Genomic DNA, 16,821 nt, shown 5'->3' with positions numbered 1-16,821 from the left:
TGGCATAGCCCCCCGCTCTGCGGTTCCACCCTTAGCCTCACCTTGCCAGAGGCGGTCAGGCTGGAGCCTGCCTCCGGGCCACCCAGGCAGGGCTGGAAGTGGGCGGGTGGGTCTACAGCACTCAGAAGCTGCCCTCTTTCCAGGCCAGCAGCAGCTGTGATTGCAAACAGTTCTCCTCTCAGCCTCTCCTGTTGCCCCAGGGGGTGGCAGGGGCCACAGGAGCGAGCGCTGAGGGGGAGATCTGTCTAATTCGGCTTTATGCACAACGCTGGAGGCCGATTGATTTTTCACTGTTTCCCAGCATCTCGGGCTGGACAGAAAGCATGAGCCCCGTGTCGGCTGGAAGCGGAGCGCAGCCGCAGAACCAGCATGCTAATGGGCGGCAAGCTCAAGGCCTCGCATCCCACGTCCACATCCCGGACTGCCCAGACGCACAGCATGCCGCCTGCAGAGCCCACCTTTACTGTATGCTTTCCGTTTGGAGCAAACCCAAACGATGAAGGGACTTCAAAGGTGTGTGGAGAAATGGGGAGATTTGAAGTCTTTTCCACACAGTTTTTGAAGCCCTTTCCTGTGGGCTCGTATTTTGATTCACAGGCTCTTCTCCATTCGAAGTCTTAGGGCTTATTCTTCAATGAAGCGGCCGGGAAGTAGGATTGCCATGAGGCACATCTGTGTGAGAGTTGAGCTTCCCTCAGGCCAGGAAGCCACCCTCCTCTGGAGCCGGGGTAAGCTGGCAGCAATTCATGATACCCCAGGGCCCAACATGGCCACTGGAGACCCAGAGCTGACGTAGCAGCTGACCGCCTATGTGGCCAGGGGACAGGCCTTGGCTTGGCTCAAGTGAGGTGGTTTGCTGCGTGCTTTTTAAAAAGAAGATGAGCTTCAATCCAGTGTTTCATAACCTCAGATAAAAACCGGCAAACCAGCCTTTCTGGGCAACCCAGAAGCTCTGGCCCCACATCTCAAGCATCTGAGGAGAAACTTAGGAGCCCCGTCGGGCCCTGGCATCTTTGTCAGCGACCAGTGAGGGCCTCTGCGCTTTTTCATCCTGTTGTACAACAGGCTTGCTCTTGTGCAAACAGGGTTGCTTGTTGTACAAGCAGGCCCCGCCTCCTTGTCCTCACTCACCAGGCACCTGCCGGCCCTTGGAGGCCCTGGACCGTGCAGTCCATGGGCTGTCTCTCGGGTGCCCGCTCGCCTTGTGTGTGGAGAAGGGTCTGAAAGCAGAGGGGAGGCCGCCCCTGGCATGGCGCTGTGGCGGCCCAGCCTAGTCCCCCAGAGCCATTCCACTTTTGTCTCCACTGCGAAACCAGCATTGTTTTTCCCCCGCTCCCGGGAGCTCTCTCTCTGCCTTTGGCCAGGTCGAGCCACCCTCTCTTAGGGGCACCCTCTGAGGTTCCCTCTGACAGGGCTCCACCTTATACAGGTTGCGCTGCCACTGGCTCTGCTGTGTCCCCTGGAGTACCACTCTTGGGGAAGCATCGCTGTGCCACACTGTTGTTCCCACCAGGCGGCTCTCTCCCTTACCCCGCGCCCATGGGCATTCCCCCAGGAAGGGAGCGCCATCACCTGGTGCAGTGCTCCTGTAGGTCTGCACTCCCGCGGCTGGGGTGGGCGTGGGGGAAGTGTTAGTGTCCCCTAGCCACCAGTGTCCAGCACCCCTCTCCCCTCTCCACCTCTGCTTGCTGGCTTTTGGCATCGGAGCTCGGGGTTAACAAAGTCCCCTGAGATCTGGAAGTCGGCACCGTGCTTCGCAGCATACGGCCCAAGGCTGGGCTCGTACTGCTCAGAGGGATGTAGACTCCCCGCCAGTGTGTGCTTCCCACCTCAGTCCTTGCAGGACTCTTTGGAATCTTCCTCCCTCGGCGCCTCTCAAGTCCCCCAAGGGCGGCGTCAGTCCTCAGAGCTGGACTGGTCAGCGACATCATCATCAACAGAGGGGAGCAGAAGTGTCAGGGATTAACGAGGCGTGTCCAAGGCCTCTGTGCAGGATTCCAAAGCAAAGGTGCACCTGACCCGGGCCCGGGGGGGTTGCCGTCGCCTCATCTGCTGGGGAAAGCTCAACGTGAGCAAAGACCAGAGGAGCGTCGGCGTGTGTGCACCGTGGGGCTGGCGCCCGAGGAGCAAGCCCATCTGTCTCTGAGGTCGCCCCAGACTCAAAGTCCACCCTGTGTTCCAGGGCGCAGGCGAGAAGGAGGGCCCTCCTGAAAGTCCCTCGTGTCACTGCCTTGTGTCATGTCGTGTGGCCTGGCTGTGAGTGAGAGGGGCTGCTGGGAGACAGCAGGGCCTCCTGGCCTCTGAGGCTAAGCTCTTGACCAGCGAGTGTCTCCTGCTTTCACAGAGAGCAGCCCCTTCACCTGCCCTGGTCCCGCTGTCATTATGACTGTCTCCAGTCCTCCATGATGCACCTGACCCGATGGCAGGAAGACCTAGGCACCCTCTGACACTCTCGCCACAGGCTCTCCTTGTGCCGGTCCCAGGCAGAGCCAGAATGTTATCTGCCCATCTCGGGAGGCTGTTTGCAATCTTCCCTGTGTTTGCAAGGCTTGGGCAGCCCGGCATGTGGGGCTGGCTTCCAGAGAGCCCTCGGCGTCTCCGCCAAGGCAGGTCTGCCAGGAGCTGGGCTGCCCTGCCAGGTGAAGCAGGGGCAGGGACAGGCGCTTCTGTTGTGGCTTCAAGCCCACGCAGTGCCATCCCACCTCCTGGGCCTTCCAGGCCCATGGTTGCCATACCTCCCCCAGCTGTCTCCTGCCACAGGGCCTGAGAGCAAGAGTCAGCCTGCTCTCTCTCTCTCCAAAGAGTGGGGCACATGCACACCCTGGTGACAAGCTCACCTTGCCTTCACTGGGGGCTCCTCGTCAACACAAACCTTGTTCCCTGGGACATTGCTCGGACCTGCCCGGCTCTTCTCTGTGTGCCAAACACGCAGCTGACTGTGTGTCTGATGGAGGAAAGCCGGTGGCTGGGCGGGGGAGTGGATTCATGTTTGAAGCAAGTAAACAACTAGAAATCTGGGGACTGAAACCACGTGAAGGGTTACAAGTCAGCCACCCTGCAAGCTGGGAACCTTCCTCGGGGCGGTTTGCATTGGCGCGGGCGTGGCCACCGTAGTTGATCTGAGTGCCCTGTACTCACACCTGCGCACAGTGACTTGAACAGTGCCTCTTCCTGAGGACCCCAAGTTTGGTGGGAGGGCCAGCGAGGAGTACCCTCCACCAAGATGAGGTGTAGGCCCAGAGTTGGCCCGCTAGGCTGGGAGCCTCACACTATACCCCTCTGGTCTCCAGTCAGCATGTGGTGCCTAGTCACCACCCCCAAACCAGAGGGAGGTGGCAAGGTGTATAAATAGGACCCCCAACTTTTCAAAAGAGGAGTAAGCACTAGGCTCACTGAGAGGCCTGGCTACCTGCTTCTAAAACAGTCACCTCAGCCCTGCTGGAAAGTCCAACCCAAGGATCTTCCGCCCCCTCTCTGGGGAAGGAGGGGCAGAGCCCTCCCTGGTCCCCCAACAGTTGGGTCAGAACCCGAAACCCCCACTCAGCCCTCTGCACAGGCTGGTCCCCTGCCTTTCTGTCAGGGGCCAGAGAGTAATGCAGGTCATCTGCAGCAGCCACTCACCTCTGTTCTTGGACCACATGCAGGGAGGGCTGTGTGCCCATCAAACCTTGTCTATCAAAGCAGGCGCATAGTGTGAGGACCTCTGCTCTACACCCCCACGGCCTTCCCGAGTTTGGTGGCAGGAGTACCAGATGCCTGGGGAGAAGCTTTGGGAAGAAGTGCCAGCCGGGCGCTGGATTGGGAGTCGGACAGTGCAGGTTTGGGTGAGGGTGAGAACAGCAGTGTGGTCAGGAGGGCCAAGGGCCACAGCCTCCACTCAATGGGAGGCCTTCCTCCCACCCCACCATGTCTGCCTATCCTGTGTTGCCACGGATCAACCGGGAAGCCCAGGCCACCACGGTCTGTAAGGGCACCTGGGACTGTCAGCGAGTGTGTCTCCTCTGTTGTTCCATGTGCTTCCTAAGTCAGAAACCATGGTCCTTTAAGAAAATGGATGCTAAGCAGGGCAGGACCATGGTCACACTGTCCCAGGCTGGTAAGGGGACGGCTCACTGGCTGCCTTTGCCTCATAAGCTGCCCCCGGCACCCATACTGGCGGGACCAGCTTCTTTCAGTTCACCTTCACGGTTGTTCTCAGCTTAGCTGCTACCCGCAGCTCCTAGTTTGGGAAACTGAGTCAGGGAAACGTGGTAAGCAGTCACTTGTTCAGGAGTTCAACCTGGTTCTGGGGCTCAGGGCCACCCACTCCCTCCACTGAGAAGACATGGGGCCCTGTGGTGTAAGCACCCAGTCCCAGAGGGCGCTGAGGCTGGGGCAGCTGTCCCGGCTCCCTGACCTCCTGGGACGCTGGGCAGACCGGCCTTCTGGCATCGAGGGCCTCAGGGCGTCCCCGTCCCCCAGAGCGAGGCCTTTCAGCCTTCAGTGGTGGCATGCTGGTGAGCAGCTTGTCACCATATGGTCTAGCCCCTCGCCTGAACTGCGCCCGGACGCCACAGCAGCCCCTCCGTGGGGCGGCCTGGCTTTCTGGGAGTGGGCTGGGGGCTGCCTTTGGGCTGGCAGGGTTGCACAGTGTGGCACCCCACCTGCAGCATGCATCCATGTCCCACCTTGTCTTGCAGGTTTTGCAGTGGCCCAGTGCATAAACCAGCACAGCTCACCACCCTTGTCCTCCCCGTCGCCACCGGCCACCAGTGGAAGCCCCAGCGGCAGCACCAGCCACTGCGACTCAGCCAGCGGCAGCTTGTCGTCCACACCCTCCACAGCCCAGAGCCCCCCAGGTACTGGCCACAGCTTCCAGGGTAGGAGGGGGAGTGGGCACACAGCCAGGGACATGCCAAGCCCACCCCACCACCACCTCCCACAGTCTCTGGGTCAAAGCTTCCGCACGCCTCTCCTTTCTGACACAGGAACTTCCTCCGTGACATGCTGCCCAGCTCTTGGAACTTCGTCCTGATTGGGGAGTGGAAGGTTTGGGGGGGGTTGCCACCATCCCCTCCATTGACGCACATGAGTGCAAAACTATTGGAGCAGAGTGTGGGGTGGGAACAGTGCCCCTATCACACCCAACTGCCACCCACAGAGGGCCAAGAAGCAAAGGCACTAGTGTGTTGAACCACCAAGAGACCAGGCCAGTAGAGAGCCAGGGCCAGGCAGCCTAGCCCACAGCCAGTGTCCCCACTTCCCTCACCAGGCTGGTATATCCCAGGGCACCTAACCCAGCCCACTCACGGTCACTAGGTGTGGCTGGGGATGCCCACCCCTCCCGTGCCCCCAGGCCCTGAGCACCCATTCCCTCTATCTGCATTCATACTGATGGGGAGGCAGGCCAGGTCACCCACCCAGGCTCAGTCATGTCTGAGCCTGGGCTACGTAGGGTTAACTACGCATCAAGCAGTGGCTGCTGTCCCACGTCCGATGCCCTCTGAGAAATGCAGACAAGTTCTCCAAGAGGCCAAGGGCAGGCCTGCCCCCTCGGTCTGGGCTCGGCCTGGCCTGGGACGTGCAGGGTCCTGCACTCGTGTGCCATGTGTTGCCGCCTTCTGCCCGCACGCGTCCTTGTGTGTGTCCATGTCACATATCCAAACACAGCCCCTGCGTGAGGTGGAAGCCCTCGCCCGAGTGAACACGTGGACCACACACATCTCTGCATGAGACTGACATCTCCAAGGCCCCATTGTCAAGACCAGGCCCTGCACACGGATGGCGCTCACTGAGCAGTGCTCAGGGCTCCAGAGCTGCCCCCCTGGGCTTACACCCTGCCCTGTACCCTGCCCACCATGCCCTATAGTGGTTTTCCCATCTCAGATTCAGGGTGTTTGTCCTGCTACCAAGGGTGCTGGCAACTCGGGGCCGAGAGTGATGTCAGGTCCCAGCCTCTACAGCCAGTGCCCCACTTGTGACAGCCCACCTCCCCCCTGCTCTGCAGACAGAACAGCTCACTGCTGCTGCAGGGCACCTGCTGGGGTGCTTGGGCCACCAGGGAGCAGCTGGTGATCCCTGGAAGGAGCCCGGAGCCAGGGCAGCCAGACAGAGAGGTCCATCATCACAGGCCTCCCCAGCCAGCCAGCCAGCCACATCTCCACTTCCCTCGAGGGATGGTCCCCACATGGGCCTGGTATTCTGCCAGGCGGAGCCGAGGAGCCAGGGACAGGAGAAGTGGCCTCTGTTTGGCCAGGTCCCCTCCTCCAGTTGCCCAGAGTGGCCCAGCACTTGGGAGGCTGCCCTGAACCGCCTGCTGCCGAGGCTGCCTCCCTCCTGGGCCCATCCTCAGACAGATAGCCAGGCCAAGAGCTGGAGCAGAGCGCTGCAGTCTGGCCATTGTCCTCCCACCCCCAGAGCCCAGGAAGCTTGCCATGTGGCGACATTAGCAACCCCAGTGCTGCCTCGCTCCGGAAGGGTCCATGAGGCTGATAGCTGACCTAAGAGGAGGCACCGGGCCGAGATGAGCTGAGCCAGGCTGCCCTGAGTGTCCCCCTTTCTGAGACTGCCAGAGACCCAGCCTCAGGATTGTATCCTCGGGGCAGCCACAAAGGTCCCGACATGCAGTCACCTCCAGTTGCCCCAAAGCCTCCAACTCTTGCCAACCTTGGACGGATGTGGTCTCCCCACTGGTATGCATGTGGGAGCACCCAGGCTGCAGGGAAGGTGAGGCCCATCAGCAGCCGAGGGGCTGGCAGGGTCCTGGAGGAAGGAAGGCACCTTTGACTCTCCCAAGTCACCTGGAGAGGAGCTGGCTGCCTCCCCAGGGTGCACCACCTCCAGGGCGGCTGCAGGCGATGCAGAGCGAGGCGGCTGGCCTCTGGCCCAGGCCGCATGCTTGGGCCGCTCTGCCTCACGGAGAGCCTCAGACACTCCTGGGAGGGCCGGGACCCCGCACCAAGCCCTTCATCAGGATGTTGGGCTGCCCGACCCCTAACGCCACGCCCCAAGGGACTTCGCTGCCCAGCTACAGTGCCCGGTGCTTGAGTTGCCCACTGCCCTTAGAGAAAGTGCCAGACGTCCATGGGGTAGGGGTGCGCTCAGGGTGTTCTCTGGGAGGGCTAGTGACCTGGAGGATCCGGGAGCCAGCCTCCTGCTCCCACATGGCTGGGGTAAAACGTGGGGGTGGCCGCAGCTCCATCCCGGGGGAGAAAATTACAGGGCTGGGGTCAGCCCTTTTGTTTTTCTTAAACATTTCATGGTTTTGGAGGTTGCAAATGACCCCCTTTCAACCCAAATGCAGGCACAGGGGGCACTGTCTGGGCTCCCCTCTGTGTGCGCACAGTGGCACCTACAGACACACTCAGGCGGGCACTCTGAGAGCCAAGTGGCCCACACCACCCCTCAGCACCCTGGGGAAGGGTGCCCGGGCCAGGCTGAAGAGGAGAGAAGGAAGGCGAGCTTGGTCCCTGGTGGCACCGGGGTATGGGGGCCTCCCTGTGCCAGGCTGGTCCCTACTATCCCCTCGGCCCAGTGTCACCTTCGTGATGGCAATAGACTCACCACCCAGTGTGCCCTGGATGTGGGGTCGCAGGCAGCCTCAGGAAGGTGCCGTTTCTCCATTCCTGGTCTCCCACACTTCACGTGTGTCCCAGGCGCCTTCCTTCCCACTGGACGCTCCTGGCCACCCTGCTCCCGCCAGTGCGCACCCCCTCCCCGCCTCCACCCACCACCGCTGGCTGGGTTCAGGCTTGGTTTCCAGAGGTCACCTATTGGACCTGGGCTACGTAGGGTGGGGGCATCGGGCTCCGACCAGCAGGGGTGTTGGGCTGTCACATGGGCAGTTCCGCTCAGTGGGAATAGCCACCCTCACTGTCGTTTCTCCTCTGCGTCCGCCCTCTCCCCTCCGGCCCCGGGCTTTCTGAGGAGACCGAGCCCTGGGGTCCCCCAGCAGGACCAGTCCCCGCTGCCCTGGTGCTCGGCATCCATCGCTGCTGCTCTGTGTCGCCTCCTCTGTGTCCTTGTGAAAGCCCGTGATCTGTCACTGTGTTTGCCTCTAGTCAGGAGTGGCAGGAAAGGACGCCGGCGCGTGTTCAGCCTGTCGGAAGCCGACAGCCACGGCGGCCACTGGGTTTAGTGCTTCAAGCGGCAGCTGCCACGGCGCCTCCGCAGCCACCTCAGGCAGGTCTCCCCCCACGCCCGCGTCCGCTCCAGCCCGGTGGGCCACCCTGCCACTCAGCAGGGAGCCAGTGGCTGTGACCCCAGCCCCTGCAAGCCCCTCCTCAGTGCCCCCAGCATCAGCTCGGGGGTGGGCAGTAGTCGCCAGAGAATCAGGATGTCGTCATCGTTGTCATTGTCACAACCAACCCAGAAGTCCAACTCGCATTTTCCCTTATTTGTTGGCCGCCCTCACAACCAAGGGGCATGTTTGCTGGGCACCAACCTCGTCCATGTGACATGCAGCCTGGCCTGGGGCCGCCCAACCAGCCCAGCTGGCACTGCACGCACCCTGCCCCATGGGAGCCCTTTGCCTGTCCTTGAATTTGAAAGCCTTTCCTCCTGTGCTTCGCCCTGCGATTCCTTCCCTCCTCCATCCTTCCCAGCCGCCTGAGGTTCCCCCAGCTCCTGAGGGGACCCCACGCCTGGCTGTCAGCAGGACTCCTGGGTGCACGCTCACTGCTCACTCCCCACCCTAGGCCTGGCTGCCCTGGTACCTGGCCACCAGCTGCTCCGGGCACCAGGTCCCGGCCTTGATGTCTGCTGTTGAGAGCAAGCCGGAAGCTCCCGGGGGAGCTACCCTAGCCCCTGTGAAAGCCCATGGGGAGCCCCCACCTTGGGTGGACACAATTACAAATCACCTCCGGGAAGCAGTTCTCAGTGAGGGCTCTGTGGTTTTTCTTTTCCTATTATTATAAAAACGGAAGGGCAGCTGTTTTTGAGGGGAAGAATTGAGACCTTTTTTATGAAAATCATTGCTGCTTCTCCCGAAGAAGAGGCCAGTCCTGTGTCTGTGGTGTGGATGTTTGTCTGTCTCAGTACATCCAACTGCGCCATCCCACCTCCCACCAGGGGCCAGGGGAAGAATTGGCCAGCCCTTACTATCCCCAAGCAGACCTGGGGGGGGGGGGTACAGGCAACTCTGCCGAGCTGGCCTGACAGGAGAAGCCTGTAGAGGGGGGCTGGATGGGTGACCCTGAGCATGTGGGGAAACGGCCTCCTTAAGGAGTGAGTGAGCTAGCGAGCCATCCTGAGGGGGCACAGATCTGCACCCAGACCGCTTCTCTCGGGGTAGGAGGAGGGGCTGATTTCTTATGGAGCATTGGGACCTTCTGGTACCTGTCTTGTGGGGAAACCCTGGTGTGTGCTGGGCAGGCTCCCAGGAGGCTGTGCTTCCACCCTTGTCCCCCTCTGTGCCCTTGGCCTCACGTTCCTCCTGGTTCTCCCATGGGTCTGCTCTGTGTTCCCTTTGCAGGTGTGCTTTGTTTGGGCTTCGCTTTAGCACACACACACTCACACACAAACTCACATATTCACACACACACACACACACACACACACACTCACAAACCAGAGTCATGTGGAGCAGCAATGGCAACCAGGCCATCGCTGCCAGTCCCAAGGCCCCAGCTGTTTTCACACTTAACCACTCTGCAATGACGACACCGGCACCACTAAATGAGACTTTGCTTTCCACGAGGGTGCTGCCGCTGCTGCCCCCTTAGGAGCACTTCAGAAGGCCCTGCAGGCCATCTGGCACACCTGTCCAGGCAAGCTGCCCTGGAGAGCAAAGCGACATCACCCCGGCCAGCTGCCAGGCCGCACCAAGCAGCCCGGGGAAGTTTGGAGTTGGGGAGGCCAAAACCTCCCCTAGTCACTCTTAAGGTGCCTGCTTGGCCCAGGGGAAAGAGGAGGCTCCCCTCGACCCTGGGATTGGTTTGGGTTTGCAAGCTGCAGAGTTTTCCAGAACTGCCTTCTCTCCTTCTGTTTAATTGCTATGGGCTCGTCTCTGGTGAGCGAGGGTACCAAGTGCAGCCCCTGGGAAGGGCCTGGAGGCTGAGCCCCCCCCATTTCTTCCCCTCGCCTGGGGCACCCCATCCCAAGAGCCTGCCTGGCCCCCCTGCATCCAGTGCTATGGTTTCACCCCACTCTGACTGTGCACGAGACCCCAGCCCTGCCCTCATTCCCAAGTCAGAGCAGCCCGGGTCCTGACCCCTCAGCCAGACGTGCCTGCTGGCTGCTGCTTCCCTGGCAGGATTCCGGGGATGCTCCCTGGGCCCCCAACCTGAGTCACCTGATCCTAACCCCTTGAGTGGACTCAAATGAAGACTTCATCCACGACGGGCGCCAGTGTGGGAGAGCGCCAACAGCTAAGTCCATCTGCGTTTTCTTTCTCACCCCACCCCACCCCCAGATGACCCCAGGACTCCTGAACAGCCACGGCCCCCCCTTCCTGACCACTTGGCGGTTGTCAGTGAGACAGAAGCAGGCCCCAGGCCCACCAAGAGCCCCGTGAGGAGTGCAGAAGCAGAAGCAGCCACCCTGTCCCCCAGCCTCGTGCCTGCACCTCAGCCCACCATCTCCCTGCTCTGCGAGGACACGGCCGACACCCTCAGTGTGGAGTCCCTGACCCTCGTCCCCCCCGTGGATCCCCACAGCCTCCACACCCTCACCGCCACCCCCTTGCCCCCTGCAGCCACCTCGGGCCAGGAGGCTGGCCCCCTAGAGCCAGCAGGCCCCAGCGAGCACTGATCCAGCTTGGAGAGGACCTCCTTGTTGGACGCCCCCCCACCCCCAACCCCCACACCATTCCCAACACCCCTCCAGCCCACTCCTGAGTTCCCCTGTGTAAAGATACCCCCCCTTTGTACCTCTTCCAGAGAAGCTGGGCCCTGAAGGGGTCCTACTGAGTGACCTTGCCCCATCACCGTGTGCCCGTAGATGGACACGGCCATGAAGGTGCGCCTTGGATGGCGAGAACTGGGCCGAGTCTGCCTGGTCCCGGGGTGTGTGTGTCCTCCTGGGCAGCAGATGACAGAGCACACACACACATCCCCTGTCCTAAGGTTTGGCGTCAGGGAACGTAGCAGGGAGTTCAGCTTTGCTTTCCCTCACACTTCCCAGGGCTTGTGTTTGCAGCTCGCTGTCTGCGTGGCACTCCGATTTCTTGTCAATGACGGGTTTCTGCCTGACTCTCTCTCACTCCGCCAGCCTCGGGTGAAGATAAAGTCCTTCCTGGAGCGTGTGGACGATTTTTCAAACACGCTCAGAAGCTGCGCATACTCTCAGAACTTGGAGCACTGCGAGGGCCAGGGCGCTTTGGCATCCCACCTGGGAAAGAGATGGCTGTGGTCCGGGAGGGTCTGCCGGCTCCCAGACGCAGCGGTCTCAGGAAAACTCAGAGGGGACACCATCAAGCCGCCTTTTCCATCCTCGCCATCTGCGCCTAAGAAATATCACACACATGACAGACTTCACTCACTCCAGACGCCATGATGGAATCCAAGCAAGGAAGCTGCCCTCCTCCCCCACCATCCCCCTTGCTGGGCACTGTCCAGTGACTCCCTGCCAGGTGCAGGTGCCCAGTGACCCCGCCTGAGTTTGTCGGCACCCCCTGCTCTCATGGATCTGAGCACTGCAGGCTGGCAGTCAGAGGCTCGGATGGCCACACTGGCTCCCTGAGGCGGGTCCCTGGGCTCTGAGGACAGCAGCTCCCAGGTTTCAGGCTGTTTAGTCGGGGCTGGCCCTCGTGTCCTGCCTGGTGGGGACCAGCAGTGCACGTCCTCGTGCCAGGGTCTAAGAGGAGCCCCAGGCTCTCGTGTTGGGCCACCTGGGCAGCAGGCATAGCCAGCAAACCTAGAGTAGCTGGCACTATGGAGTGGGGCAGGGGGATCCTTTAGGAGAACCCAGAGAGGGGTGGGGGGATGGTCCTGGGGCCTCTGGCCCCTGGGGTCAGCCACAGAAACCAACCCATCTTTGCTTATAGTCCCCCATCAGGCATGCCAAATCGGGGAGCAGGGCAGTCACGTGAAATCCCCCCCCCAGACTGAAGCTCAGGCCCCTCCTAGTTGGGAGTCCCCCCACCCCTCTCACAGTACAGCTTGCCTGGGTTCTGGGTCAGAACCCAGAACCTGCAGAGGGAGCAAGGGGGAGCCAGGAAGGGGTCTGGCAGCTCTGGCCCTGGTCAACCTTGTCCCTGTGTCTCTGGCTGTCTTGTGTGGTGATCTGGGGCCTCAAGTGACAGTGGGGGATGTGAACAAGCGTGCCCTTCTTCAGGTTAAAGACTTTCAAGACAGTTCCAACCTTTTCCCACACGGCAAACCGGGGCTGCGGCAGTGAGGCTCAGGCATCGCAGCCCCTCTCTCCTTCTGAGCTGACACGATGTCAGGAGCGCTGGTCCTGGGAATACTAGAGCACGCAGCCATGGGCGACGCAGGAAGTCTGTGTACAAGCGCGGAGCCGAGGGACTGTTCGGGGGAAGCACCTCCACGGCCAGCGTGACTCAAGCATCGTGGGCACTGGACACAGGATGGATGAAAACTGGAACTGCCTGGTGCATTTGAACTTGGCAATAAAAGAAGAGTTACCAGAAAGGCTGGGTGTAGTTCCTCAGTGCTGGGATCAGGATTCATTCCTGGCGGGGGGTGGGGGGGACCGGGGCATGCTCAGCTGGTCCTCCAATCCGCCTCCAGCCCCAGGATCCCTTCAGGAAGTTCGTCCCGCCCAGTTCACTGAGCTGTGGGGGGTGGGGAGGAGAGTCACTAACTGAGCCTCGGTGGAATGGGTGCCAAGGACAGCAGGGTGTCTGGAGAGGTAAAGGAGGCAGGGTGGTTCAGAGCACCCTGGGGACACCAGGCTGAGATCCCCTGGAAGCTTCTCACTCGGGTCCTGGTGAGGTGTGGGAGAACTCAAGTTTGGCCCAAATGATAAAACTGGCTCCCATTGTGCCAGGGCCACGAGGGCACCATCACAGATGGGCAGGCCTTCGACCAGCCCCCCACTGGCCCACCCTTGAAGTCTAGCCTGGGGAAGCACCGGGATCCCTTTGTGGGGGTTGGAGCTTTATACTACACTTGGCCTTGGCACCCAGGGCCCGTCCTTCCAGCAGCCCTGCCCATGGGTGAGAGTGCACCCTGTGTCTTGGTGACTAGAACAAAGGGTTTGCCTGGGGGGAGGAGTGGGGCTTTTCAAGAGCAGGACGCGGGCAAGCCCCCAAGAACTGGCGAAGCCAAGGCTTCTGGGGGTGGGTATGGGTGGGGCAGGCACCTGCAAGGGGGAACAGTCTCACTGGGGGTTCAACAACCTTCCTGGGGACCCAGGCCTGTGATGGCTGAACCCTGAAGTATTTGGTCACAAGCTCTAGAGTTACTGACTGGTCTACAGACAGGAATGGGTGTTGGAATCTTCTCCAAAGCCAGAACCTCAGCACCCTTAGGCCTGGTTAGACACCCACCCACCCCCACGCCTGATGATGACAGGCTGGAGCCTTTGCGAGTCAGGCACCTAGTGGGTGCTCCATCTCCGCGGGGGCTGTTCCTCTCTGCCCTCCTCCCAAGCCTTCATAGGACTCCCCGCCCCAAGACAGTCCCCTGGTGCCCACCCTCCAGGTTCAGACCAGCTCTCCATCTCTACAGCAGGGTTTGAGGGCAGAGTACGTGTGGGCACTGCACCCTCTGGGCGACTGCAGGGGTAGCAGCAGCTGCTGGCGATGCCCACTGTCTTCCCTGTGGTCCTCACAGGCTCCCAGAGGGAGGGTGCTCCTGCCCACAGACTGGTCTCCAGTGGTGGGCCTCAAGGAGGCCACTTCCAACGGCTGCTGGAAACCCCCCTGCCCTGTCTCCCCATGGCTCCTGGGGGAGGGGGGAGGGCGGAGCAGTGGAAAAAACCTTCAATGTCCCGAGTGCTTTTCTCCAAAAGAAGATGGCTCTGAGTCACTGAGCTGGGACACATGGGGCTTCCCAGGAGCCCCCGGCCCCTCCCAAACCAGGTAAACTGGGCCCTGCCCCTGGGCCTTGGCTCCCGGCAGGAGCAGCTCTCTACCCAACCAGGGAGCACTGGGAAACAAGCACCAATTGCCATCAGCTGAAGGCAGCGTTGCAGTCTACACAAGACAAGCAGACCGCACTATGAAAATCCCTTTGCGACAGCCGGTGCTCCGGAAGTCAGTCGCCAGGCCTTTCTTCTGAGGCGCCTCTGGGCGGATTCAAACCTCCAGCTTTGCAGTTTGCTGCACCATCCAGCGACTGCCCACCTTGTGGCTGACACCAACTAACAAGAGAAAATGACCGCAAACAAGTGAGCTGCAACCCCGCACATAAAAGCCACCACTGGACGCACACGATGTAGTGACCAGTGTCTCCCCCAGCACCACCCCAGCCTCTGGCTGGGCACGTCGTGTCTATGACCTTTGGCATCTGGCTTCTCTCCGTCCCCAGGATGTCGTCCTTCTATGGCTGAAGAGTACTTCTGTTGATCCGTCCACCTCTCGGTGGGCACTGCAGCCATCCCAACCTCTCAGCTTTTGTGACCAGTCTTGCAGGGAATATGTTTACCCATCTCCCTTGCCCCGCTCCACATATGAGAGACCAGTCCCCGGAGGAGGCCATCATGCTTGGTAAAAAAGACGGGCAGTGAAAAGGGAGGCCCTCGACGTGATGGACGGCCATGGTGGCTACAGCGATGGGCTCAGGCACAGGGACAGTCGGGAGGCTGGCGTCACGCACGGGCCGCTGTGAACGGGAACCGACTCCGTGGACCTAACAAACAAGCAGCGCCCTTCGGTGAGAATGGACTCAGTGGCAACGGGTTTGGGCTTTTTTATTTCAATGGTTGCTCTAATTTACCCACCCCCTAAGCGTGAGGGCCCTCTCCAGGGGCTGGTCCCTCCTGACACCACACTCAGAGTGTGTGAGACACAGCCTCTCGCCAGCCTCAGCTCTGGGAAGCATTCCAGAGTGGACGGCCAGGGACAAAGAGAAAGACCGTCCAGGGGATGGATGGGCACGGTGGCTGCAACAATGAGCTCCAACACAGCAACCATTGTGAGCATTCGGTTGTCTGAGAGGTCACGAGGAGCTGGTCTTGCCGGCACCAGCAGCAGCCTGATCATTCCTCACCAACCTCCTGAAGAGCAGCCAGCCTGCCTCCTGCAGCCCTGTTCTCTGTCCCCACCAGCTCCTGCAGCTACAGAGCCCAGGCACCTGAGCACTCACCTCCCTCCCCAGCACTGTCCCCTCCAACACCTTCAACGCTCTAGCTTTTCCCGCGGGTCGGGTCGGCATGGTTCTGGTAGGACTTGGGCAATGACTGTGGCCATTGTTGTGATTAGATGCTTTCTATCGAGCTGGTTCTGACTCATAAGGATTTATAGACAGCAGAAGGGAGCGCCACAGGCCCTGCGTCATCCTCACGGCCATTGTTAGGCTGGGACCCATTGTTAGAGCCCCTGGGTCAGTTCATCCCCTGACAGTGTTCCTGTTTTTCACTGACTTTCCACTTTGGCATGCGCGGTGCCTTTTCCAGGAACTGGTCTCTCCCAATAACATGCCCAAGGAATGTGGGCTGAATTCTTGCTTTCTCCAAGACAGATGTGTTTGTCCTTCTGGCCATCCAGGGTACTCTCAGTATTCTTGGCCAGCACCATTCAAAGGCATCCGGATGCTTCTGGTCTCCTGTGTGCCTCTAGACCCAGCTACTCCGGAGACTGAGGCTGGTGAGCCCCTTTGTGTATAGGAGTTCTGGGCTGTGTGCACAATGATGATCCGGTGTCCCCACTAAACGCGGCATCAATCTCGTGGTGAAGAATACAAATAGGTGTTTCCCTCCATCCCGGTCTCAAGGGGCCACACAGGGCCTGTTTGCTCCCAGGCTTTTGTCTGTGCCCTTTACCAGTTGAGAGCCATTGTCTGTCCTGCTGTTGACAGGTGTTTTCTGTATGACCAGCCACTGCTTAGCAGTCGGCTTGCCCCACTGTGCTGGCATTCACGTTGCTATGGAGCAGCACCAGTCTGGGCAGGCTTTCTGATGCCCGCAGGGGCCCTTCCTCATCGTTGGCAGGTTTCATGGGAGCTTCCAGACTCAGCTGGGCCAGAGAGAAAGGCCTGGTGATCTATTTCCGAGCACCCAGGGAAGCGCCTGAAGGACTAGATGGTGCCCGGCCTGCACTACCAGCTGCCCTAAGAAAGGCCACATTGCAAGGGCCTGATGGCGAAGGAGAAAAAAATGTGGAGCAAAATTCAAAGCCATCAAAGGAACCAGGTTTACTGGTCAGATCGAGACAGGTGGGGCCCCACCCCACGACGATGGCCTTCAGGTCTGGAACTGAACTCACTTCTGTGTAAGGTCAAAGGGGCAACATTTCCCCTGAGGACCACCTGCAGAGGGCCAGGTAAGGAGGAGGGATGAGGACAGGAAGGGTCCGGAGGAAAAGGGATGTGTGACGGGACATGGAGGCACTGGCAAGGGATGAGATGAATCAGAGTGTGTGTGATTGTGGAGTGTAAAGCTGTGGCCCCCCATCTGCAGCCCCCTCGTTCACAACAAACTGTAAGCGGAAAGGACACCCGGTGGGTCCCCACTGCCCGCGGTGCTGTGTCATCGGGAGGACCCGGCAGCTCAAGCAGGCCCTCAGTGAGACGGACCGCCGGCACGGCCAGAACGACGCCGTGAGGCTCCCAGTGCTGCTGCTGCTGCTGTTCAGGAGGTCCGGTCACCGCCAGAGCCAGGCCAGGCCTGCGCCGGCTCCTCCTGGCAGCAGCCCTTCCAGGTGGGCACGGCAAACCCACTTCACGGGTGAGCCACCGTGCGTGACCCAGGGACACCCAGCTCTGGAGCCCGAGTTTGGGT

General features: G+C 60.6%; 1 protein-coding gene across 7 annotated transcripts in view; it reads left to right on the top strand.

The window, feature by feature from the left end:
• Positions 1-12,569, top strand: part of CLEC16A (C-type lectin domain containing 16A) — a 193,634-nt gene extending 181,065 nt beyond the window's left edge. For 4 of the 7 annotated variants that reach the window (XM_075564291.1, XM_075564287.1, XM_075564288.1 and 1 more), the window contains 3 exons: positions 4,680-4,838; positions 8,044-8,160; positions 10,391-12,569. In XM_075564291.1, the coding sequence (XP_075420406.1) occupies positions 4,680-4,838; positions 8,044-8,160; positions 10,391-10,728 (614 nt within the window). In that variant the 3' untranslated portion in view covers positions 10,729-12,569. Of the gene's footprint in view, positions 1-4,679; positions 4,839-8,039; positions 8,161-10,390 lie in introns of all 7 variants that reach the window. The other 3 variants (XM_075564290.1, XM_075564289.1, XM_075564292.1) reach the window with 2 other exon arrangements.
• The last annotated feature ends 4,252 nt before the right edge of the window (positions 12,570-16,821 follow it).

Source organism: Tenrec ecaudatus, chromosome 12, assembly GCF_050624435.1.
Source record: "Tenrec ecaudatus isolate mTenEca1 chromosome 12, mTenEca1.hap1, whole genome shotgun sequence".
NCBI classification, from domain to species: domain Eukaryota; kingdom Metazoa; phylum Chordata; class Mammalia; order Afrosoricida; family Tenrecidae; genus Tenrec; species Tenrec ecaudatus.
This window is presented reverse-complemented; position numbering and strand designations above follow the sequence as displayed.